The sequence below is a fragment of the Pseudopodoces humilis genome, chromosome 13 (genome assembly GCF_049639895.1).
Source record: "Pseudopodoces humilis isolate 2021_Gansu_Grassland_sample_001 chromosome 13, ASM4963989v1, whole genome shotgun sequence".
NCBI classification, from domain to species: Eukaryota; Metazoa; Chordata; class Aves; order Passeriformes; family Paridae; genus Pseudopodoces; species Pseudopodoces humilis.
This window is the reverse complement of record NC_142212.1, coordinates 17,487,585-17,513,575: the sequence shown is the minus strand read 5'-3', so window position 1 is coordinate 17,513,575 and position 25,991 is coordinate 17,487,585. Positions and strand designations below refer to the sequence as shown.

General features: G+C 47.2%; 1 protein-coding gene across 1 annotated transcript in view; it reads left to right on the top strand.

Annotated features, from left to right (window-relative positions):
* The window catches only part of RYBP (RING1 and YY1 binding protein), a 38,615-nt gene extending 31,455 nt beyond the window's left edge, over positions 1–7,160 (top strand). The window contains exons 3-5 of the mRNA XM_005521978.3: positions 2,231–2,407; positions 2,522–2,620; positions 6,572–7,160. Coding sequence (XP_005522035.1) covers positions 2,231–2,407; positions 2,522–2,620; positions 6,572–6,824 — 529 coding nt within the window. The 3' untranslated portion in view covers positions 6,825–7,160. The remainder of the gene's footprint in view (positions 1–2,230; positions 2,408–2,521; positions 2,621–6,571) is intronic.
* Positions 7,161–25,991: the final 18,831 nt, after the last annotated feature.

The following is a 25,991-nucleotide window of genomic DNA, read 5'->3' as shown; positions in this document are numbered from 1 at the left end:
ATACAGTGGGACTTATTTATGTGGGTTAGGTTTTTATTTTAGTTTGCATTTTAAAATTTGTATCTCTGTTCAAGGAGTGCAGCACTCCTGCAACAGGAAGGGCAGCTGGGCAGCTGCACAGGTTGGGTGCAAGGCTTGGAAATCACATCACAAGGAGCACATCAGAGTTGTGCAAAGTGGGAAAAACTCTCAGATTCATGAACTGGGATTTCCCGTGAGTGGCTCAGGTTTCTGACTTGGCTGGTTGTGTAAACAGCAAATGACTCTAAGTCTGGGCAGAAGTGGCAGCTTCAAGCAGTGAGGTTAATCATGTATAATCATGCAGGGAGATGGTATCTTCTGCCCTCTCTTTGAAGATTTCTTGACATTTTATCTTTTTTTCAGTAGGCGGTGAGCAGGTTGCTTGACACAAGTTACTGTTGTCAGCTTTTAGTGTGGTTGAATCAATCTGAAAATCTTTTCCATGTAACCAAACCGCTACGTTTTACATGTTTATTCTCAGTCACACAGACAGAAATTGCTGTGTACTGGATTTCAAGGATGCTAAATATCTTCACTGTTCTGTGGAACAGGTAACTGCTTGATCTGATCTACAAAATGTTTCAGCATCACAGTTATTTAAGGCTGAAGACCAGATCATTGTTCCCTCAGATGTGTATGCAGATCGTAGCATCAACTGAGTTACAGTTTCCATGTTGGGTGAAAAATCCAGATACCAGAGGTGTGAGATGGATCAGGGGCCTGATTACAACCTGGTGCATAGACTTTATTATAATCTGTGGTGGAGAAATGAAATACTTGGGTGTATCTGGCTTTAGTAGGAACATCTTGGTACCATTACACAGGAAACCAGTACTAAGAGAGACTTAGCAGATACTTGGATTTTCCCATGACAGGGAGTAGAAATTCTCTGGGTGTTCCCTTGTGTTTATCAACTCTCAGTGCAAATGTTATATTTGAGCAATTAATGTTCTATACTTTTTTTCAGCACATCACACCACTAAGTGGGTACTTGAAGCCTCTCTAGATGTTTGTAGTAAAAGCTGGGTGCAGGTACAGAGCTCTGCAGCACAAACCCCTGGGGTTCTGTGTGCCAGCTGTAGAGCTGATGGTATTTGGGTGCAGCTTTCACTGACAATTTGCTGTAGTCTGATCTACATGCAAAACTTGAATTGTATTTATGAACAATTTAGCAACCCTGGACAAGCCTGGGCAACTGTTGCAATTAGTATTTGGATTATTATAGATGACTAAGGGAGTTGATTACCTGATTTAGTTCCTCTCCCCCAAGTGTGTGGTCACAGGAAGCATAGATCTTTCTGGAGTGTTGAAGAGATTGAATCAATCATGAATAACCAAAATATTCAGAGTATAAATTGCTCTGTGATATGCCAGAGGAGAAAGTTTTTGAGTTGTCAAGAGAAGACTAAATTAGAGTTTAGGTGAAGAATGCAGGAGAGACAGAGGTACCAATTCCTGTGGGATGTGAGGATCAATAACCAAAATATTGGTTACATGCAGAGCTCCTCTGTGCATTAGCCATGATTTGCAGTGGAAGCAGCGTTTGAAAGGCAGTTTGGGTCTGTTTTTTGTCTGAGCACACTGGGGACTGGGGACAATGGTATGAGGACGGTGTGTCCGAGGCTGGCACGGCCCTTCCCAGTACAAGTGTGAATGCCCACTTGTCTCCTGTGCTCCTGCCAGCCTGGCCCTTGGGACAAAGTCATCTCAGTTACCTTCTCTTGTTCTTTGTTATTTGTGCAGCGTTTGCTGCTGCTGAACCAGAAGCTGATTTGAGAAATTGAACTGAAGGATATGAAGGAGGCTGATGTTTATCAGGAAACTTTTTTGTCACATTCTGTTCCTTTTCTTAAAGTGCAGCCACAGTGTATGGCTGGCAGCTTCTTGAAAGCTGCTTTTTCTCTATTGTTCCCCCCCTAAAATTGGCTGTGATTTCATGACATAGATGAAGGAAGGGAGCATTATACTTAATAATCTTAGATGCTAAAACTTGATGAAACAGCAGTTTAGAGTATTTCTTTCTTTTAAGGTTTCTGTCTTGTTTGGTTACAGCAGTAGTGCTTCACATCAAATAAGGACATCCATTTGGTTCTTTAAGTGGAGTGTTCTTTCTCTGGTTGCCGAAATAAATCTTCATACTGCTCTCACTGTAGTTATTTTTACTGTGTAAGACTGACTATAGATCTCTCTCTTTTCATTGTCGTTATAGAAAACCTAGAATAAACTCTCAGTTGGTGGCACAACAAGTTGCCCAGCAATATGCAACACCACCACCACCTAAGAAGGAGAAGAAGGAGAAAGTGGAAAAACAAGACAAAGAAAAACCTGACAAAGAGAAGGAAATTAGTCCAAGTGTTACGAAGAAGAACACTAACAAGAAGACTAAGTAAGTTTGAAGGATGCAGTGTTAAGTGTGATGTGATTTCAGTAGCACTGTGCATTGGTTAATTGTGCAGTTAAACCAACATCGTAATTTCCCTCTTCCCTCCAATTCTCACAGACCAAAGTCGGATATTGTGAAAGATCCTCCTAGTGAAGCAAACAGCATACAGTCTGGGAATACTACAACAAAGACCAGCGATTCAAATCACACTTCAAGGTAACTCTAGACTAAAGTTGAGACTGTGGTATCTGAGAACTGTGTTAAAAAGCAAACACTTCTTTTTTTGATGCACAAGCACTTGAACAGTGCTGGTGAGGACAGATTTAGGCTTTGGAAATATTAATTCTGTTGTCCAATCTGTTTTCATTTCTCTGCTAAAACGATTGTATTGTCAGTTGGGTAGTAATGCTTTTGGCTGTAGACAAAGTGGAGGAAAAACATTAACCAGCAAAGAATCGTATCAAATTCTTATCATCGCTTGATAGCAGTAACAAAGGTTACTTTTTTACTTCCTTATCTGTAATTCAGTCACTGTAATTGTCAAGATAATTTTCCAAGTATACAGGAACTAAGTATACATGAACAGATTTGCTGGGATCTTGCTATCAACAAAAAGCACAAATGACTGGTTTGACATTTGTCTAAGTTTGAAATGGGCCTATAGAGAGAGGTTTATTCCTAGTCTTCCCTGTACTGTTCTTCCATTTTTTAAATCAAAAATTCAGCACCACAGAACAGTTTTTGTATTACTGAACCTGAGAGCTCCAAGAGGAAGAACTGAACTGGGTGTTTTGCCTGTGTGGGCTGTATAAGAATTGCATCTCTCTTTAAAATGTGCTGTAATAGGTGTTTTATAGTGAAGCCACGTGAACTGAGGCAGTATTAGCTGCAAACACTTGTAAAGCACATGGGAAATACGGTTGGCACTACTGTTGGCATTGAAGTTGGCAAGGTATGACTGCAGAAAAATCTTGGTTCGGAAGTTTTTAAATAATAGCATGAAAATCTTTGAAAAGAGGGAATATCCTTTTGCCCAGTAACCCACTGGAATGTAGCGAGGGCAGTGTGGAATCTGCTGTGCTACAAGGCTGAGCTGTTTGCAGGGATTTCTCTTAACCAGAAACCCCCAAAGAGTGAAGTGTTCGTTCCCGATTTGATTACAGACAGGCAGCTTTATTGTAATGACTCTTTTCTTGTCCTGTTCTTCTTTAAATGGTACTTATTTTGAGCCTTAGGATGCAGGAGACTTGATGTACTTGACTAATGACATAATATTAAATTGAGAGATTACATCAAATAATTGTTTTTACTCATTAAAGGAGTCACTCTGTCTACTGCAAAGTCTTTTAGTTCATGTTTTGTGGCAAGCTTTTGCCAGGTCTAATTAAGTCTTAATAGTACCAGGTCTAGGTGGGTATTTTAAAAAGATACCTCATCTCCTTTACTACTTGAACTGTCTTTTTAAGTGTTTTGTTTAGTGTTTAGGAACTTTGCTGGCAATTCACTGTTCTCAGGAGTGCTGTCAAAAGTCTTTTTCTGATTTTTACAGAATTAGAAGGTTATTTTCATGCCCAGATTCTTAACAGTTGTTTTGGGGTTTTTTGTAAATTGTTTTTTAGGGCTCTCTGGATTTTTAAGAAATTCTGTTTAAGCTTCTTGGACACCATGGCTGTTTCTGACGAAATATCTCGGTTTATACCATGCCTTCCTGTGTACTTTCAGATTGAATGTTTTGAAACACCTCACTTATTTGGCCATAAAACTTCCTTGCTATAAACATGAAGCATTGGGGTGTTTAATTTTGCAAAATAACATGAGTGGGCCGATTGCTTTCTTCTGTAAGAAGTAAAAATTGTAGGCATGTGCTGAGGAGATTGGTGGTTTCCATCTGTGCTTAATCAGCTCTTTGTACAGGGGAAACCCTGAAGACCGTGCAGAGCAGTGGTTGGGAGGCTCATTTCTAAAAGTGATAATGTGAATGTTTGTGAGTGTTTGGGGCTGTGGGGAAATCCTGCACCTCAGCCCTTATGTGTTACTTTGTCATGGCATTTAAAGATGCATGGGCAGTTCCATTTTTTTCTTTTTTTTCAAATTAATTACATCTCTCAGAGCTGCCTTTTAACGAGCAATAGCCAGAGTTCCTGTCCAACCTTGTAGCAAGGAGGAGGCAGCAAGCTCTGTTGCAATATCTGGGACAGCATTTTGGCTCTTTCTGAGTACAAGAGGAAACAAATGACTGAGGCAAATTACAGGAAGAACTGGGTTCCTAGAGGAACTCGGGGCTCGGGGAGGAAAATACGTCCTCGTACTACGCTTCCGGGAACGCCGGCAGCCGCGCGGGGGATCTGCCGGGACGGTACCAGAGCGCCGGCAGAAACCTCAAAACCTGCTGAGCCAGCTGGCCTTTCTTGTAAGCCACAAACAAGGTGGCATCATTTCATCTCCCCGTGGTTATGTGTGCAGCTTGGCAGCTCCTGCCAGTGTGTCTGTGCAGCGTGGGCACCTCTCCTTGCCCTGGAGATGCCCCGGGAATCCAGAGCACGGCTCCAGGCTTGGAAAGGCTGGTCCTGGAGAGAAGGGGCTGCTGCAAGTAGGAGTTTTACTGAGTGTTAGCCCAGTGCAGCAATGTTTTGTTTTGGTTTTTTTTGTTTGTTTTTGTTTGTATTTTCTGTCTATTAGAAATGCTTTTCCTATGGTACTTGTTAAAATTTGCAGCAGCCTCCTAGGTTAGATAAGAAAATACTATTTTTGGTGCGGAAAAACTTCATTTTTGGTGAGGAAGTTTGCAGAAATACAATTGTTCTATTTTGGAAGCTGTACATCCGTCCCCAATGCATTTTTCTGTTCTGTCTGATTCTGGAATACCACTTAGATAACTGCTGCTTAAGGACTTTCTCCTTACTAGCTTACCACTGCAAGCCATTGAGTATTCATGGCGGGTAGAAAATGAGCTTAATTCCCTCTTTTTCTGTTTTACTGCACTAGCCTTGTGTGCTGCAAGTGATGAGGAGAAAAGGCAAAGTGGTTTAAAAGCTGGAGCTTGATCCCAAAGTAAACCAACCTTCTTTCCATCCCTCTCAATAAGGCAGCTCTCAGCAAGCTGCTTTTCACTGATGTATAAAGACTCTCCTTTTTAATTTCCCTATTGGGAATATTCTGCTGCTTAAGTCTGACCCTTAATTAGGAGCAAAAGCTGTAAATTACAGCAGTCACTGCAGCTAACTTGGAATTTGCTGGTAGCTGGAGGAGTGTCCAAGGCTTGTTGAAGCGGAGCTTTGGACCAGCCCATGAAATGTGCTTGAATGTCAGCTTCCTAGGGCTTCGACCCTTATTAGCTACATTACTAATTGAATGATAGCACAGCATGCAAATTACCAAGATAATCCTGAGCAATAAATACCAGTGGGTTCTTTTCAGGTGGTTTGTATTTTTTTTTTCCCCCCTTTTTCTTTTTCCCTTAACCAAAAGCTCTGGCTGCAAAAAATACCGTTGTACATTCTGGATTTTATTTACAATAGCTTTGATTCCAGAGGGAACATTTTGAGCTATTTTATCCATAGGCTGATTGGGCATCTGATTTGTATAAGCTGAAAGCAGCTGAAAGAGAAGCCAAGTTGTCCCAGTGCCTGTGTTGTTTGCAGCTGCAGAGTTCCAACATGGGAATGAAAGAGCCGTGGCCGAATGCTTTCATGTGGTTTTGTATTGCAGAGTCACAGCCTTGTCTCATAACATCAGGGCACATGATGAGATGGTGAATTTAGATAAGAGAACTCTTTCATCTGCCCCTTGGGGAGTAGATCCTTCGCTCTGTCTGGCTCCTGTCCGCTTGGCTCTGCTGTGCCGTCCTCCTTTCTGGCAGGATTGGATAGGGAGAAGCCTGCAAGGGACTCACTGTGCAGAGCTCTGTGAGACAGGCTGTTCTCTGGGGCTGAGTGTGCTCCACAGCCCTCAGAGGCACAGGGAGCCTGCCTGGCACAGGCAGCAGGTCACACCTTCATCCTGTGCTCTGCAGCTCTGCCTGCCCGGGTTCTCCTCCCAGCCACTGCCATCTGCACAGGCGAGGGAACACGAGTCACACAGAGTTTGTTTTCAAATGCTTTTCCTAATAAACTTTCCCTTTCTCCCTTATTTTTATCCTTTTAATAAATGTTTTCTCATTCATTTTAGACCCAGACTGAAAAATGTGGACAGAAGTACCGCACAGCAGCTGGCAGTCACAGTGGGAAATGTCACAGTAATTATCACAGACTTTAAAGAAAAGACTCGCTCTTCATCCACATCATCTTCTACAGTGACCTCCAGTGCAGGATCAGAACAACAGAATCAGAGCAGCTCGGGCTCTGAGAGCACAGACAAGGGCTCGTCCCGTTCCTCCACACCCAAGGGAGACATGTCAGCAGTCAACGACGAATCTTTCTGAAAAATTGCACATGGAGTTGTGGAAACTATGAATCAGGGTATGAAATTCAAACACTCCACCTGCCCACGCTGTTCAAATCCTGGAGAGCCTCTTCTGTGCTTGAACACACTTTCTCGGACATCGACCTCTTACTGATGCAACCAGGATAACTTCTGCTTGCCGTGGGCATCTGGCCACCAAGGAATTTCTCACCCTAGCGATTACTCTTGACACTTTTATGTATTCCATTGTTTTATATGATTTTCCTAACAATCATTTATAATTGGATGTGCTCCTGAATCTACTTTTTTATAATATCTGCTGTGCACAATTTTCCATGAACATGACAACTTTTTGTTTTGGGGTAGGGAGCGGGTGGGGTGGGAAGGGGGCTTTATTTATTGCATTCACAAACTCCATCCTCTTTCAACATATCCTTTTTAAGTTCAGTTCTTCTTCCAGTTATACTGTGTACTATCAGTTTTGATATAAATTATATATAAATATATATATAAATAAATATATATAAAGGGTTATTTGAAACCAATACATGGAAACGCTGGTGCTTGAAACACTGTGAAGTGATAAAACAAAATAATTGAACAGTTCAAGATCTGGGACAGTCCCCTTCTGTGAAAGTACTGAAACTGAAATGGAACTGGTCTTAGGTGAAAAGTGTTCCTGAAGGTTTGAGCCTGGATGGGACCTGTTCTCTCTATTGTTCCTTCCCCGTTTCTTCCCTAAGCAATGGCTAAAGTGTACTGGACACGGGTTTGATCGTTACAGCTTGGGATCTGAGATAGAGAGGGTTGCTCCAGGTAGCTGGTGTTTCCCTAGGGTGGCTCAGGTTGCTGATGTGCAGGTCCATGCCCAGCTGGAGCAGAAGCATTCCCAGCCACACTGCTGGTGTTACCCCACGGGTCCGTGCGCTTGGTACCGTGAGCACGGCTGCGCCATGCACAGCCAGTCCCACACGTCTTGGTGTTGTTGATGAATTCCAGCAGCCTCAGTGCCTGAGGTAACGAGAGCTGGAGTGGTGCTGTGGGTTGCAGCAGGGAGCCTGGGAGCAATCCCGAGTTCAGGAACCGAGCTGGTGCTCGCTCCGGCTGCGTGTGGGTCGGTGCTTGTCAGCCCTGTTCCATCTATCCTATCCATGCTGTTGGGATGGCTCTTGTCCTTGTAGTCCATCTGTATCCCTAGAGTGATCTCTGAACAGCATTTTGTCCAGTGATGGGCTTGTCAGTGTTTGGACACTTCGGAGTCTCCTGCTGTGGGAGCAAAAATAGGGAAAAGTTTTCATGCTGGCAAGTGAGCGATGTGTGGCTCATATGCTCATGACCAGCATCTCCTTCTTTCTTACTCTAAAGCTATTCAGACTATAATTTCTTTTCCTGGCCTGTTAGTGTTGCTTTACAGTTTACCTTCCATGCATTATCCTGCTAAAACACTCGGCTGAAGAGGTGAAACAAAATTTTTTTTTAAAAAGCAAAACATACCCCAGTCCTCTTTGGCTTTTCATCTTTATTTAGTGGCCCCAGGGTGCTTTGCAGTAATTTCAGGCACAGAGGCTGTGGCTTCATCTGACATCAAATGCATAACTTTTGGGCATGATGAAAGAGGGCCACATTTTGACAACTTTGTGCCTGCTTGTTATATTGTGAATTATTTGCTTGGCAAGAGAAATTTCTCTTTGTGGAGGCAACCAATTTAAGATTTCTTTTAAAATCTGTGTGGTTTTGAGTAGCAGACGTAGGTTCCTTTCACACTGGCGACAGAAATGTGTGAGTAAGGGATCTGGTAGAGCCCCTGCTTGAAGGCATGTGCAGTGGCAGTGCCTTGGCAGCAGTGGTTTTGTTCTGAATATGTTAACACGGGCACCCCAACTTGATTCTGCTTATATTCACAGTATAGGCTGTCTTTTGTAAGCATTTTTAAAAGTATTAAAGAACCAAAGGAAAACAGATGCTTCCTATGAGCATCACGACAATTTATTATACATAGTTTTAAATACTATGAATATCTCAATCCACATTTTAACATTAGTGGGATATTGCAAAGACATTCCTTTTCCAGTTTTTACTATTCCTTTAAGGGTCTCAGGGAGGGTAAACTGGTCAGCCATATTTATTTATTTTACTGAAATGTATTGGAATAATTTTTTAAGAGAGAATTTTTGAAGATGCCCCTGAACTTGTATATTTTGCACTGCTTTATAAATGATCCATTATCAATTAGGCTTGCTTGCATCTCGGCCGCGATCCAGCCAAGAGCGTGAGCGAGTGGCAGGTCCCGCTGGCCTCAGCAGGGCTCGTTCTGGTGCTTCAAGTCAAACCACGTGCTCACCTTCTTTGTTGGATCTGGGAATTTGTGCAAAAAAAAAAAAGAAAAAAAAAAAATAGCATTGTGTGTACCAGGAAATTGCTTCTTTTTCAAGTGAAACTAGACCTGTAGATCAGTTAAAAAGCTTTAACACCGTCCCCAGCTACTCATGGTAAAGTTGGTAACATCTGTCCCTTTGGCGTGCCTCCTTGATGAAGTAGCTTGCTATAAACAGATGGGAAAATTTCTTTGGAACGAGTGACCTGTAACTCTGCAATCAGTTAGGAAGTGCTAGCTAAGCATTGAACCCCCCAGCCTCACCCGTAGCTGTTGTGTTGTGGTTTTGAAGGACAGTGTTTGCTTTCACACTCGATTTCAGAAGTTGGCATTCCTGCGGCACCGCAGGTGGGGTTCCCTCCGCGCCGTGGCCGTGCGCCAGCCCGCCCTTGGTGGGGAAGGTGTTCCAGAAGCAAACCAAGCAAACACTAGTGTAGGGAAGGACCAGATTCACGGTGTTCAGTGGCACAGAACGCAGGTAAGTGAAGCACAGTGTTACAATGGCGAAGTTTCGACTCTTACACAGACACACACACACACAGACACCGACACAGCTTGCCTGACTCGCTCAGTTGACGTAGTTCTGCAAAGGAAAGGTGACAGCGTTTTACACCACCAGGCTATTTATTTCAATTGGAACTTTGCTTCAAATTGGACAGATCCAAAATTTGGCAGCAGCTTCTGTGAGTTTATTTCCACTGAGATGTTTTCACCTGCCTTACCAAGATCATTCTCAGTCTACTTTTTTAAGCTCTACCATAAACTTAAATTATTGAAAATTTATTAATTGCTGACAGTATAATAACCTTTGCTTGTATGTAACCGAATGGTTTTAAGAGCCAACATTTAGAGTATGACAATGGAGCTGAACAGTTTTTAATGCGCAAGCAGTTCTGTTCTTGTGTATGACTTGTAACCTTAATTTACTGTGTAAAGATGGTTACATTATTTCCTTAGCTTTGTTTGTTGGAGACAAATATAGAATGCTTGTTTAAGTATGTCAAAACATAATCTTATCTTGTGGATTTTTATGTTAATGTATTATACGAGCTCTATTTTTCATTTGCCCAGAAAGACAGCTTGTATAACGCTTCTGAAAGTTTTTCCGCTCTGTAAAGTCTTTAGAGCTGACAGTCCTGTTAGGTTTGTTTTAATCTTCATGCTAAAGTGTCAATGGTGGTTTTGTGAACTGGTCAGAAATTCACAGGTCTTAAATGTTTTTGGGAAATTTATATTGGACACTGCTCTTTGTCTAGCAAATAAAAGATGTTAATATATTCCTGTTACTGGCATGTGCACGACTGTTATTAGAAGCCACTTTATCATTTTCCTGCTTTAAATAGAAATGTCTATTTATGAATTCTGCTTGTAGTTTTTTCACAAATAAAATAGTAAAATTTAATTATATCTGAAAGCTCTCTTTTTTGGGAGATGCCAGTATTCAGAAAAAGTGGAGAGTCCTGTTGTTGGAGCAGCTCCTCAGCGTGTACGGCTCGTTCCTGAGCCACTGCTCGAGCACCCACTTCTGCAAACACAGGGTTGTGCCTGTGGAGAACCTCAGGCAAGTGAGTAAATCCAGTTTGTTCCCTGGGACTCAGGACTTGGGGACACTTTGTGGCAGATGTGTCTGCAGAATTTGGGTTTCTGGTCCCTAGAAATAATAATTTTTCCCCTTTGTGTAGCTGCAGGAGGGACGAAGCTTAGTGCAGAGGATTTAGTGAGAGCCCTTGGGAGTTCCTTCGCTAACAGAGTCCCAGGAGTAAATTTAATAAAATGTAATTGAGAGTCTAATTGTATATTTGTTACATAAAAATACTGATATTTTGCAAGCAGTGTTTTGGTCCTCTGCCTAGGAAACAAGGTGCTGTGAATTACTGTGCTCTTTCTAGTTTGAGTTTCCCCTCCACCACCCGAGATGGGAGATGTGTGATGTAACTGTTCAAATATGAAGCCCAAATTCAAAAACAAAGCAATGGATAAAATGCCAAGGGGACAGAATCTTTTTCCTGAGAATAGGAGGGCAGTTCCTAAATGAAAAAGCATTCGGATACTTTTAGGTATGCTGGGGGAAGTGTGTGTTACAAATAGAGATCGCTTTAGAAAACCCCATGTGCAAACAGACGCTTGAATGCTTTTAACCTCAGTTGGAAGCGATTCAGGTGCCTTTGTGCCAAGAATGAGAAGAAACAGGAAAGGTAGTGGTTGTTCTACAGACGTGAAAAGCGCTTGCTTGGCATGCTGAGGACTGAGCAGAGGAACAGTCCTTGCCTTGAAGAGTTTACAGTCCCTGTCCTCAACCTGTGACCGGACAAAGGCGCCAGAGCCACCGTGGGGGGCAAAGCCTGAGAGCTGCAGGGAGAGGAGGAGGCGGCTGCGTCTTCATCACCTCTATACTTGAATGGAGCCAGCGAAAAACTTCATGGCAGTGTTGTCTCCCTCAGAGCCTGCCCAGCCACCCCTCTGCTGGGATTTCAGGAATTTCCATGGTCTGGAAATTCCTTGCCTTGGAGCCACGAGAGCCAAGGGCCACCTGCGATGCTGGAGCTGCAGCTGTCCCCGCCACTGGCTGTCACTGGGTGAAGATGATGCAGTGCCACTCTCAGGGATCTGTGGATTCCTCCAGGATGCACATGTTCAGATTCAGGCTGGTGGCTTGCCTGGCAGCAGCTGGATGGATTCCTACAGCTCCACTTGGTTGTTTTCAAGGTAAACCTGAGTCTATACTGCTTTAAACAGTGCAGAGCTGTGAAACCTCACTTGTGATTCACAAACGGATCAGGTTAAAAGAAAACCAGAACAAAGTGAGCTGGAGAACCAGCAGGATCTGGAAGGAAGAGGGAGACTGGCTGTATTTTGTAACACCTGGATGCCCTCATGGCTTTTGTAGCTGTAACAAGGAGAGGGAAATGTTGGATCTTTCTGCCTGCCTTTCTCTCTGCTGTTCCTTGAATGTTTACGTGCCCAAGTCTCGCTTGCCATTGCTCCTGCTGTCAGCAGACACAGTGAGGTTTGTTTGCTGTTTTCCCTTACAATGATGGATTGCTTGATATTTGTATGGAGCCTTTTTCCAGACAGGGTTGGGGCTGATGCTGATTCCAGCTGAACCCATCTAATAGGAAGACACTGGAAACTTCAGCCCTGTTTTCTCATTGCTTATTCTCAGCAGAGAAAAACCTACATGCAGAGAACACCAATAACATCAAAAGCTGTTTCAGAATTTCCTAATCAAAGCACTTCACACCGCTGCAATTATCCCACTTGCAGAACTTCCCCATGGCAGAGCACGGAAGCCTGTGACAGTGAAGAGCACTCTGTGCCTGACTCTGGTCTGCAGTTAGTAATGAGAGTAAAGGTAAAAACACTGTTTTCCTGCAACCAGTGCTGCACATCTCTGGATTGCCTGCAGTCCCCTGTTGCTGCTCAGACAGGGATCACTCTTTGCACAGCAGGAACTGATCTGGCAGCCCCAGCAGGAAGCACGGAAGGCACGAGCCAGTTGTGCTTCCTAGATGAGGAATCAAGAAACAAATACTCCCTTGTTCTCCTCTGTCTCCATACAAAAAAAAGGAAAAAGAAAATAGAGAGATATTGCTCTCCACCATGACTATTTATTATTCCCAGGATACTGGAATTTCATTGCTTTCTAACATTCTTAATTTTTCCCAACTTCTTTCCCTTCATTGTTAGTTGTCAAAAGTGTTCTGACATCCTTAAGAGGCTGTTCCACTTCCTCCCTTCTCCAAAACCATTCTGAGAAGGACTGAAAATGGCACAGTAGCAACTAGAGAGTCCCAGTGTGAGAATCCCTGCTGCTCCACATCCCTGTCTTGGCAATCCTCCCCTTCCTCCTGCCAGCAGGTGAGGCAGAGGCATCCAAAGCTGATATTCCCTTAAATACTGTGAAATTCCCAGTGCAATACACACTTGATAACAGCACATCAAAAGGTTTTTAGGAAGCTTTTTAATTGGCCACAGCTACTGAAGCTGGACAGAGTTTGAGGGGGGAGATCTGAAGTGTTTAAGCTAAGTTTCTCTCAAGTGTTGGAAAAAAAAACCAAGTTTGGGAGCTGAATTTGGGTACAGAATATCCCTGTGAGCAGGAGGAGGCTGGAATGCTGTAGGAAGAGCACACAGTGGCCCAGGTAAGTAGAATGGGAATGGATAAAGCTGATTTTTGTTCCTCCTCGTGCTGTGCTGTCTGATTCATGTTGCCCAGGAGGTGTGGTGCAGAGTTGGCAGCAGGAGTTCTCCATGTTTGTGTGTGTATTTTAGGAGGGATTAAAGCTCACAGTCGAACCACTGAAATTTTAGTTATGCCTTCATCCAGGTATTGATACCTATATAATACATACAAGCTATAATCTTAAATATAGATGTTGTATTTTTACATAGGTTGTAGAGATATTCTATGGGACAGGCTAAAGGTGCAGTGAAGTTTAGAAGCACAACTTGTCAAAAGTTGTCTCTGACAGGGATTTATTCTTTTTCTGACTCTCTGGAGGAATCACCAGCATAAGCCAAGAGTAGGGCCAACAATCCCTCCCACCCCTTCTGGGTGGTTGTTACAGTCTTACTCTGAAAATTGGCTTCCACAGCAAGTAGGCTGTCCCTATTCATATGCTTTACTTCCCTGTGGGGTTTGTAAAAATAAGATGAAGAAAGGGCAGGAAAAAAGTAGCTTTCCATTAAATTAATTGCTTTCTGATCCAAGAAAGACAAAATCGTGGAGCAGCAGAATGAACTGGTTAGGCTCAAGGCTGATGCTACTCTCTGGGTGGGTTAATTTATTTATACATCCAGATTTTTTTCAAAGGTTTGAAGAGACATCCATCAGTCTTGAGCCTCCCAATGGCTTTGGAAGAGGCTTCACAAATGGAGAAGCTGCCCCACAGCCAGGGGAAGTCCTGTGGGTGCCTCTGCCCAGGAGCAAACAACTCGTACCTTTCAACCTTTCTCACATGCACACGTCCCTTTTCTTCATTCCCAGCAAGGAGAATCCTCTGAAATCTCAAAATCTCTCTGCTCAGCCTTTGTGAGAGGTCGAGGCTTTGGCTGAGAGCTAGGGCTGCATCCAGGCTTTAACAGAGCTGACAGCAGAGCCTGCGGAAGCCAGGCAGCATCCCTGCCTGCCCAGGACCTGCGCTCGCCACCAGCAGACAGGGGATGGAAATTCGGATTATGTATTTATTCTACTGTTCTCCTTATTCAACCCAAGTTCTGTTGGTGTGAAGTTAAGGAAGGAAAATGTGGACTGGAGTTGAGGAAGCGTTCCCTGGGAAAGGAATAGGGTGATTGCTGGGGGCGGGATTGCTGCGGGATGTGATGGTGTGACAGCCTCCGCCAGGGACCGACCTGCGAGCGGCTGTGCCACAATGGCACGGGGAGAATGAGTGATGGGAACCTCCCCTGACTGCTGAGCTGCCGAATTGTGATGACACTCAGAGCAGGAGAAAGCCTGCCGGGGGGCGGGAGAGCCTGACAGGGGGGCCAGGTTTGGGGAATTGTGTGCAGGCTGATGTCTCTGACTCAGCCCTGGCTGCTGTCTGTGTTGGCTGCCTCCACCGTCTCACTCACCCCAGGAGGGTCTGCCACCCCTCCCTGCCATCCCCTGCCACCCCCCTGCCACCCCCTGCCACCCCCTGCCACCCCCCTGCCACCCCCTGCCACCCCCCTGCCACCCCCTGCCACCCCCTGCCACCCCCTGCCACCCCCCCTGCCATCTCCTGCCACCCCCTGGCCTTGGCAGGAGCCAGGCTGCAGGAACTGCAGCAGAACTGCTGCATTCTGTTTCTCCACGCTGCTGTGCTGCCCCAGCAATCCCGGAGCAGGCTTGGGGAGATGGCCTCACTGGACACCCCTCACCCACAGCTTTGTCAGCCCTTGCTCTCGCTCCCTGCCTCAGTTTATTTTACCACACAGGACCAGCTCTGCTTTGGGGTCCTCATGAACCCCTGTATCCTCTGCAAGTCCTATTAGAGATGCCAATTGTCATTTTCCTTCTGTGCCAAGTTATAAATCCCACAGATTTTTATATCCAAAGTCCTCAAAGTAATCAATCAGAAGATTAGGTCAAAGGCAATGAGTTAAAACAAGTGGGAGGTGAGTCCATTGAGAGCAGTGATGAGCCAGTTCCACTCCTGTAGAGCTGGTGATTGCCCTGAGCTGGGAGTTGTGGGCTCACTCTGCCCTCTCTGCCAGCCAGGGAGCTCAACCAGCCGAGAAAAGGGGTTTTAATTAAAGGATTCCACTGGAGTGGTCCCTTTCCTCCCCACGTCCATACACTGAGAACCAGGAGCTGGATGGAGCAGGATGTGAAGCTCTCAGACCCCTGGCTGAAAGCAGAAGGCAGAGCACCATCCTGGCTGGTCCTGGGGAGGAGCCTGCCCTGAGCCACTGGAGTTACTCCTGCTGAGGTGTTGCTGTATTTTACACATGGCTGGGAGTGACTCTCCGTGCAGGAAGGGACTTTGTGCCTCATCCTGCTGGACACTGGGAGATGCTTTCCCCAAGAGTGGATCAGCAGTTTATTTGTAGTGGGTTAATGACTCTCCTGGTGCTCAACAAGTTCTCCTTCATGTTGGGTTTACCAGAAGGGGATTGGCATTCCCAAAAGCTGGGATGGTGGAGTGGATCTCAAACAGCACTGAAATCCAGTGATGCCTTTCTCTTTTCTCACCTTTATCTAGCACTAACAAAACTCTCAGCTTCTGGACTAGGGTAAATAGAGATTTTTTAACTGTGCCTCTGCATCTGGATTATTTCCACTTTGCTGGCAAAGCTGGAGGGACTTTGAAGGAACAAATCTGTTCCTGCAGGAACAGGGACTGGGGATCTGGTCACAGATCTGGTGACACACAGAAGCAGAAGGTGAGCAGGGAAAGCTGCCTCTCTGCTCCAGTCATCCCTAGTTTGTCATGTGTGTTTGGACCTTGAGATGCTCCTGTGAGGCTTTCACAAGCTCTCTCTTGGGATTTTGGCCAGTGCAAGTAATTCCACTTAGGAGTCTTAAAACTGCTGTCTGGGTAGGCAGAGCTCAGCCTGCAGCTCTGTGTGCATATATCCTTGCTGTTCCTTGGATTAAAAAAAAATAATAAAATAAACAGTGGTGCTCTTACCTCAGGCTATCCATTAGGAGTGTGATTTAGTGCAGGGAGGGCTATAAAGGCAGTTGATAAATCTTCTGTGCAGCACAAATAAAATCTCTTGCGGGAGGAGGAAGGGCCCTGGATAACGGAGCGGAGAGGGAACAGCCCTTTCTCCCTTGTCTAATTAGGCTGTCCAGGAGGAGTTAATATAAAATAATAGATCTGGAAAGCCCAAATCTTCACAGCTTTAGGAAGGACTTCATCCCCTTAAATTATGAGGCTAAGACCTCATTCAACAATGCTTTGAAGGAGATGAACTGGCAGCGCTATTCACGGCTGCTCCGGGCTCGGGTGCGGACGCTGCGTGATTGCAGCATCTTCTGAAGAGAAGAGCTCGCTCCTGTTCCCATTGAATGCTACTATTTTTATCCTCCTTAATTTCTAGAAGGTATTTCCAAGTGGGAAGAGGAGCAGAGAATAGCAGATCTTAACTCTTCTCCGTGTAACAATTTCTGTAAAAAGGAGGGAGAGATGTTTGAAATAGCTGGCATCTATTTTTGGTACCACCAATGTGGTAGCAAAGCACCTGGAGGTGTTTGCAGCCCTTGGCACCCTGAGGGTGGTGGGACATGGGGTGAAGGGGTCACTGCTGGGCCAGTCTCCCATGGGGTTCACAGGCTCCTGATTCTCTTGGAGCCAGAGGTACCTGGAGATGTCTCGGAGAGGCCACAGGAAGGGTGATGCTGGCAGGGAAAAAGGGGATGTCTCCTCCTCCCAGCCCAGGACACCTCTCCTGCCTCACCCCTCCTGGGCCCCCCTCGCCTTTGGAGGGTGGTGGGAGAGCTTTGATCCTTTCCCATATGGGAGGCAGAAGAGCAGAGGGATTTAATTAGGTGCAGTTACCTCACCCACCGCAGAGCAGCCAGGCCCTTGGCACAAAGTCCGAGAGGAAATCCAGGGCCCACCAGGGCCAAAGTGGAGGAGTTTTGAGGGATACCTTGGACCTTGTGCTCTCTCCCACTGAGCTGTAAAAGGCTCAAAGTCTCCCAGCATCATGGAAAGGCTGGAGAGCTCAGGACTGACCATCACTGACCCCTGGATTGCTGTTGGAGCTGTGGGGTGAGGGGAGGGCTTTGGGAAGGGGATAAGAAAGGATGGATCCTGGCTGGAAAACACAGCCTGGGACTGAGTGTTGTGCAAGGGGCAAATAGGGACAGTGGTTTGTGAGTCCCCATTTCAGTTTGTGACCCTGGCCACGCAGTTCTGGATGTGTAACAGGGCTTTTATCTTCTGATTTCTGCAGCCACAGCTTTTGCTTCTCTACATGCCCAGGTTCTCTGAAGCTGCTGTGCACAATGTTGGCACACACAGCTCTTGTGCTGGACAGAAGAGTCCTGCTTCACTTGAACATGAAATATAAATCAGAGATCAAGTGAATTATTGTGCCATGCTGCTGCTCATGCAATAGGGAGTCTTTAAATCAATCAGGCCCCAAATAAATAAATAAACGTGCAGCAGACATGCTGGAGTGCATGTCTGATTCCTATCAGAGGCAGTAATTCAAGGCAGATGCTTGCAGTTCTCTGCTTCCCACTCTGTGTTACCTGGGCTGCTGGAGTCACGGGAGACAGAAAGCAGATTTTTTTCTAAGCTTTCATTATTGTTGCCAAAGAAACCATTTCATTTGGTTGCCACGTGTGCAGCAAATCTGGTTCAATCCATCTGGATGCCGAGGGATGAAGGAGAAGGGCTTTGGGGAGGGAAGTCTGCAGAGTCCAGCCACCCGTGATGGGCCCTGGCCCTGGGGATGGGGCTGGCAGCTGCAGGAGGCAGGGTTGTGCTGCTGCCTGGAGAGGCTGGAAGGGTCCCACTTCAAGGGTTTGACCTGCATGAGCATCCCCAGAGTGTGGGATAGCTGGGTGAGCTGAGACTGAAGGGCTCACCCCCCAGAGACCCTCCAGACATCGTCCCAGGGCGCAGCTCCACCGCTGTGAGTGCCTGGCTGGAAGATCCTTCCACCCTCCGGCGTTAAGACTTCGCTGGTTTTCCTTTCAGCTCACACTGGCACTCAGGAGAGAAACATTTGAAGTGTTTGATCTTTCTGGGCTGCTGTTTCCCTCCTGCAGGCGCTGGGCTTGGGAGCAGAGCTCCCTGCAGTTCTGAGTCTGCCAGGCACCATCCTGCTCCCCATGGCTCCACCATCCTGCTCCCCATGGCTCCACCATCCTGCTCCCCATGGCTCCACCATCCTGCTCCCCATGGCTCCACCATCCTGCTCCCCATGGCTCCACCATCCTGCTCCCCATGGCTCCACCATCCTGCTCAGTCTGGGCAGAACAAGGAGCGTGCTCTGGGTCCCCACCACTGCCCAGAGCTGGGGATGGCTCCAACACCAGCAGTGAATTTGGGCAGCCAAGCCTGGCCTGGAGGGGCAGGGGTGGCACAAGCTGTGCTAGCCAGGGAGAGCCTAGGCAGTGAGGTGGGTGTGCTGCCCGAGGAAAGTGGCACTGGGGGCTTAGTCCCTTTTCCAGGGCAGTTTTTATCACTTGCAAATGGTTCTGGGCCCCTCTCACCAGCCCCTGAGGCAGGAGGTGTGTTTGGATCTTTGGGAACTTTGCTTGCAGCTGCAGTCTGTGCCCTTGCGTGTGCCCAGGGCTTTATAAAGGTAAAGGAGCCCTGACGCTGATGGGAGGCTGCTGGCACTGCTGGGCTTTCCCTCACACCATTTCATCTGTCCTGAGCAGACCTGGCAACATCAGTCCAAGGTGATGATATTTCACTCAGCCAGGGCCTCTTCTCCCTTGAGTTCCTCCAGGAGAGTGTTGAAAGGGAACCTTGGACCAGTGGAGCTGACACTTTGTGATAAAAGATAAAGCGGTTGCAACACTGGGGATTCAGCCTGGATTTCTGAAGATTTATCCCCAGGGGAGAGCTGAACTGATGCATGGGTAAGGTTTTTTCCTCCTAAAACTCCACTTATAACCCCAAAAGAATAAAGGTCAATCAGTTAAACACACTCAGCACATAATCCTGTGCCCTTCTGAGTTAGCACAATCTGTGTAAGAACAAGGCATGCTGATACTCGCAGTCGTGCTGGACAGACACACTGTTTATTCCACAGCAGGTTTACCCCTCAGCTCCCAGTGCCATTTTTGGTGTGTTCCTCCTCCAGCAGCTCATCCCAGCCCTGGACAGCAGTGTAAATCCTTCTTTGCAAATCATTGACCCAATAGGTCATAAAAGTTCCTTTATGGCCTGTCAAGACAAGCGAGGTTCTTTACGCGCACCCTAAGTCAGCACAGTAAAACTTTTATGATGTTTTCAATAACAAGACCTACTGCACATGAACAGCAACTAATTTTTAAAGCCTTGGTATTTCAGCTGAGATGAGGTTTTTTTCCCCTCTCTTCTGTTGGAAAAACACTTAGATTAGTGTGCTCAGCAGTCAGTGCCTGGAGCTGAGCTCTCTGCCTGACGTGGTGCTCCGACTCCCACAATTGCTGAGCACCCCTGGAAAGGAACTTCTGCAAGCCAGGCTGCTCTTCTGCTAACATCTGTGGAGAAGCTGAGCCCCAGGCTCCCAGGTGCCCTTGGAAAGCAGGAATCCCTAATCCCAGGCAGTGCTGCACCCAATGGTTGGGTGTGGAGGTCTGCAAAGGGAGGGGGACAAGGGGCACAGAGGGGCTCAAGCCATCCTGGGACACCTTCATCGGTGAATCACCAGGGTTTATTCAGAGTGCTCAGCCTGCTGCTTGTTACACTCATGATTTCAGTCCTCTAAGGCTGCTGTTGTGCCATGAGTGCCTGCTCCACCCCAGGATCCAGTCTGGGCAGAGAAAAGGGGATTTGATGACCTGGACAAGGGCATTGCTTTTTTGTGGTGTTGTTGTTGTGTTTTGTTTGTTGGGTTCTTTTTATAAGAGAATGACATTATTTTCTGATCTCTGCTAGGCCTGAGCTGTCCTGGCTCTGCATCTGACCTGAGATGTCCTTAGACCAGGTGTGATGGATGTTGTCCCTGTGCCCTTTAATTACCTGGTGGGGATGACCATGCCCTAAATCACACAGCGGCAGCCTGGGGTTGTAACTTCTCTCTTCTCCACTGGATCCTCAGCCACTTCATTGCTTCTCTTCACTCTTTTTCCCCCAGTTACAGCCTTTGCCTCTTTGGACTCAGGCTCACTTGAAGCTGTGCTGCCCCATGACCCCAGTGTGGGGTGCACACGTGTCCCTGACCCCTGTGGGTTACAGGACTGGGGTCTGTGGTCCCATGCCAGCAGTGGGGTCCCTGCTGGCTGGAGCCTCAGCCCCACTGCTGCTCATGCATGAGGAGCACATGAGCTCCAGGCACCAGGGTGGGAATTGATGCTGGGACAGTCAGTGCTAATTTCCCAACCCTGACAGAAGCAGGGAGCAGAAGGTGAGAGAGGCCCTGCTGTTGGGGTTGGGTTTGGGTTGATTTTGCCACATTTTCATAGATAATCTCTCTGGGTTTGCTTTTTTTTTTCCTTTGTGAAAAATCTTCTTTTTAGGAGACATGAAAACATGGGGAAACCCTTCCTCTCTCAGGTCTGTCCCTGGACAAAGGACATGGGACAATTCAGGGGCTGTGGGTGCTCCATCACAGCCCAGCCCAGGATCCGTGGGGTGGGGTGGAGGGGATGCTCCTGGTCCCAGCTGTGGGTGGATGTGCTCCTGGTCTCTCAGCTGGGTTCAGCTGGACCTCCAGGAGGGCTGGAGCCAGTGGAGCCCCTCCATCTGTGTGCAGAATTTGGTCTTTTTCCCCGTGTTGGGAATGACAGTGATGCTGGAGCAGCAGCACAGCAAAGGCTGGGAATGCTCAGGGGAGCTCCAGGGAGGAACTGTTGCTGTCGATCTGTTAATTAAGATTAATGTGCTAGCTGATAAGGATGACTCTGCGCCAATTGCTCTTACGAGCCAAGATCCTGCAAGGCAGCGAGCAGCACATTCCTGCTTCCTCAGCAGCTGGAGCCTCTGCCTTGCAGAAAGGTTTGGGGCAGAAAGTGGGATCTGCACAGCTCCCCAAACGCTTGAGGGCCCCTGGGCTCACTTGCTCTACTGGTGGGATTCTCAACAACTTGGTCTTGTGCTCTCCTGGCAAAGGAACAGTTTCAGCTTTCCAAAGGCAGAGCTTTGCATCCCCTCCTCCTAGGATTAGTGCTGAAATGTCTCCACCCAAATAGTGCATGAAACGAGGGACATGGTTGAAAAATAGATGTGTGCACATATATATTTTTTTTGTCCTCCCAGGTGGGATCTCTGAGGAAGATGGATGTGCCTGGTACAGCAGGATGTGATGAATTAGGACTTGGTTTGCCTTTGCCACAGCTGTCAGTGCAGGGTTTTGGAGCACCACAGCACCCCATCCCATCTTGGGAAGAGCCTGCTGAATCAACATCTCCATAGTCCCTGAGGAAACCCAAAAAGAGCCACTGAAACTGGAACAGCTGTGGGTGACCATGTGCTCAAGGCTTCAGAGCCTCACAGATTGTTGAGGAGCTCATTTTAATGTTCTTTACCCCCTTCTTTGCTTTAACAGCCTGCTCATTCCTTTGGTTTCTGTGTCTGGTACCAGCTGCATTTAAGGGCAGAATTTGTGTAACCAGCCTCATTAAAGCAAACAGGTTTGCCAAAGCCTCAAGGCTTTGCCATCCTTTTTGGATAGCATCATTTTATTAGTGAAAGGTAGAAGTGGAAGGAGTGTTCCCTGAATCCCAGATGAATTCCCTCCCTGCCTTCTCCCCTTCCCACCCTGACCGCTCCTGCAGCTGCTTTCATTTCCCTGCTGTTCCCCAGGCCTGTGGCAGCAGCCCTAATGAGTAAGTGCAATTAACCTGTGCCACATCCCGGTGCCTGCCAGCAGCGTGGGGGACAGGGACAGAGGCCATCCTGCCCTGCTGCTGTGATGTGCAGCTCTGGGACCAGGCAAGGACCAGCCCTGGCTGTTTGGGGCATCACCTCGGGTCAGGGGCAGTATCTGCTGTCATGCAGAACAAAGATTTTGCTGAAATAATACTGCCCTGGGGGAGGAAATGCCATTTTCCCTGCCATAAAAGCAATTCACCTCACATCAAAGCAGGGAGCTAATTTTATTTTTTTTTTAACTTTGGAGTGGGATATGATTTTGAAGCCTCTGCTGTCCCACAGTTTGCTTTTCCTTATGGGCACTGCTCCATGGCCTCTCCAGCAGCCCCTCCCCACCCTGTTCCTGAGCTCCATCAGTTTCAAAACTGAGCCAAAATCTTCTTGCCCTGAGAGTCTGGAGTCTGCAGGAAGGTGCCCAAGCGACATATGCAGAAGGAGAGAACCTTATCCCTGCACCCTGCACCCATCAGTGCCTCCCGTGACTGTCAGCTCCTTGCAGACAGAGGAATCTCCTAGCAACCTTGCACTGGCTCTTTGGATGCAGCCTAATTCAGTTTCTGGTCATCCAGAACAAAACCTCATGAAGGCATCTGGCAACCAGAGCGACAGACAGGCTGTGGTGGAGTGCTGGAGAGTCTGGCATGATGATTCTTTCAGCAAAATCCCTGCTCAGGGCTGATCCTGAGGTTTTTATAGTGAGCCTGAGTGTAACATTCAGGTGAGGGCTCTGCAGCATCCTGCTGAGGGCTGGGTACCACCTACCTGAGCTGAATGCTCAAAGGAATAATCCTGGAGCTGGTGAGAGTGCTCCTGCTTCTCTTTCTTTCATTCTTGTTTCCTGGTAAAAAGGAGTGAGAGAACGTGCTGATGGTTGTGATGGCAGAAAAAAAAAATAAAAAACAAGAGGAAAGAGAGGAGGAGTGAGGAAAAGTGTGGCATTTCTCTAGCCTAGGGGAACAACACATCCAGCTCAAAAAATTTGAAAAATTTGGCAGTCATCCACTGCCAGTAGATTTATTTTTTTTTTTTGCAAATTGCAGCAGTGCAAGAATTTTAGCCACATCTGCTGTCATGTCTGTAGGTGACTCAAAGGGATGCCCAGTAACACGCTGGGCACTGGGAGCTGCTTTAGTGGGAAGTTTGAGCGCTGCTGTCTCATAGTGCCAAGTCCTGACTTGGCAGGATGGGTTATGGAACCCGAATCCCAGCATTTACTGACTGGTGAGCATTTGGCTCGGGGAGATGAGCACTGGTCTTTACCCGTGCTCCCCATGCAGAATCCATGCAGGCAAAGCAGTAAGTCTTTCTGAAATAAATTAAATGCTGATGCTCATTTAGAAAGGATTTATAGGAGGCAGAGTGTAGCTCCAGCTGGCAGTGCAGGAATGGAAAGTGGAGCACGAGGCAGGGATGGGGGCAGGACTGGGGGATCGGGATCACACTGTGCCCCACGTGGCAGCTGCTGTGGGGTGGCTCTGCACCCACACCCTGTGGGGACACAGCTGTTCCATCCCACAGGTCACAGTGTTCCTGTTAACAGTGCCCAGCACTGCCCAGCTCCCTGGGAGCTGCCTGGAGTGGGGTCAGTGGCTCCCAGTGCTCAGTCTGGACGTGTTGAAATTTAAGCACGAGCCATTTCCCGTGGAGGGGTGAGAGCCCTTTGCTGCTGTCACTGAGCTCAGCAGCTCCCACCAGGGATGGCTCATGCCATGATTTTACTCCTGATCTGGAATCTCTCCAGAGCCTTGGAGAGATTCCTCTGACCCAGCACCAGCTGGAGGTCTGAATTTAAATCCAGACAAAATTTGGGACTGAGGGGTTTCCTGTGGGCTCATCCCAAACCAAAACCTTCAACTAAGATTTCAGCAGCCGGTGATGGATGTCTGCAGAGCTTTGTGCCACCCCTTCTGCCCCAGCTCTCCCATCTCTCCAGGAAGTGTCTCCAGGTCCAATCCTGCCCACACAGAAACCTCTGGCACCGGCTGATTCTCTGCAGCTCTGCAGGGGAGGGTTTTCCTCGCAGTGCTGTGCTCTGGGGCAGTTTATTCTCCTGGCACCCGGTTTTACCCTGCCCTGGCTGCTCACAGAGGGTTTCAGAGAACAAGGGGCCGGTTTCAGATCTTGCTATTACAACCTCACATTCAAGAATTACTACTACTATTATTTCCAAGGAAACAGGGACTCACACTCGTATCTTTTATGTGATTTCTCACATCCGGAGGTTCTCACGTGACTTTGCTGCCTATTTTTAGCTCCTCAAACATCTCTGCCAGGATGAAAGCTTTAAAGAAAACCCACCCTTGAAAGGGATGAAACAGGCATTTGCTTTAATGGTAAATTTGTGACTGTGACCCCCGAATCCCTACATTTCAGTGGCCTGGGGACAGCAGGCAGGAACATCAGGCTGCAGTTAACTGTTTCTGTGTTTGCTGTTACACCCTCCTTCTTCAAACAGCAAAGATTTGTTGTAAAACAGAGCTGTTTCTAGAACCAGATCCACCTACAAGTCATTTAAAAACCTCCTACCTCAATTTTGCAGGTAAAATGTTAGTCTAGCAGGAATTGAGAGGAGGGATTTTCCCTTCCATCTGCTTCTTGGTGGGTCTGAGGCAGGATAAAAGCCACCACTGCTATTTTCACTTGCAGTACCCACCTTGGGGTGGGATGGGTGAGGATGGGACCCCTCTGTCCTCATGGGCTTGGGGTGGCTGTGGGCACCCACCTGGTCCTGCCCATTCCAGCACATAGGATGCAAAACTTGGCATTTCCTTTGGATGCCTCACAGGAAGCATCCTATTTTAAAAACCCAGCCATAAATAACACATAGTTGTATCCAGCTATTAGAGGGAGAGGAAAATTGTTCGCATTGTCGCAAACTTTCGTTTCCATTTTTGTCTCAATTTCAGCTTCATTAACACACACTGACCTGCCTTATCAATTATAGCTATTTCTAGTGTGGGCATTTTGGTAATTGCCATCAAAATGTCAGGACAGCCAGTTGGAGCTCTCTGGGTACAGAAACCTCAGCAGTGCCTCTTGCTGATTACAAGCTTCAATAATTAGCGATCAGCCGAGTCCCACCCTCGCTGCCACAGCTGCAAAATCCCCGTGGCACCACACTGGAGGCTCAGCCCCAGCTCTGGTGCTCCCTCCCGGGACATGAAGGGTCACTGAGCACAGCTCAGGGTGGCAATCAGCCCCTCCTCGATGCCCCAGAGCCACACAGAGCTGTGCACCCCGACAAGCTCCTCCGAAGGTGGCAAATTTATCCTGGATGAGTCAGGGCTAAATTTGCTCTCCTTCCCTGAGCTTGCAGCGTGCAGCTCTGGCTGTTCCTGTCCCTTTTCTTTCCTGGGTTTAGGGTCAGAGCTGTGGAGCTGTCTGAGCTGTTGGGGTGGTGGTAAAGACCATTCCTGGAGGAGGAGGAATGGAGGGGTTCAGCGTTCCAAGAGGCTGGGGGTGCTGGAGGGAGGGATGAGCTGGAACAAGCTCCTGCCAGACAAGTAATTGGGGCTGCTCCAGCAGTGGGAGGTGGAGATTTTATAGGGCCTCTTGGAGCTTGGTTTCCTTTTAAATACTGGTCTCCAGAGCAGAGGCTGTGCTGCCTGCAGAAAGCACAACACAAGGAGAGGAGCAAGGGTTGGTGTCTGCAGCACCTGGTTGTCAGGGCTGTGGTTAAGGGCTGGCATGGGCTGGGCAGGTCACTACTGAGCATCACCTCTGCCAAATTTTCTTTTCCTTTGGGAAGCTGGGATGAGGAGAGACCTCTGCCTTCATCTGAGGGGTTCTCTGCTGTATGTCCCTGCTCTGGGGCCAGTACCTTGCAGGGAAGGGGCAGCTC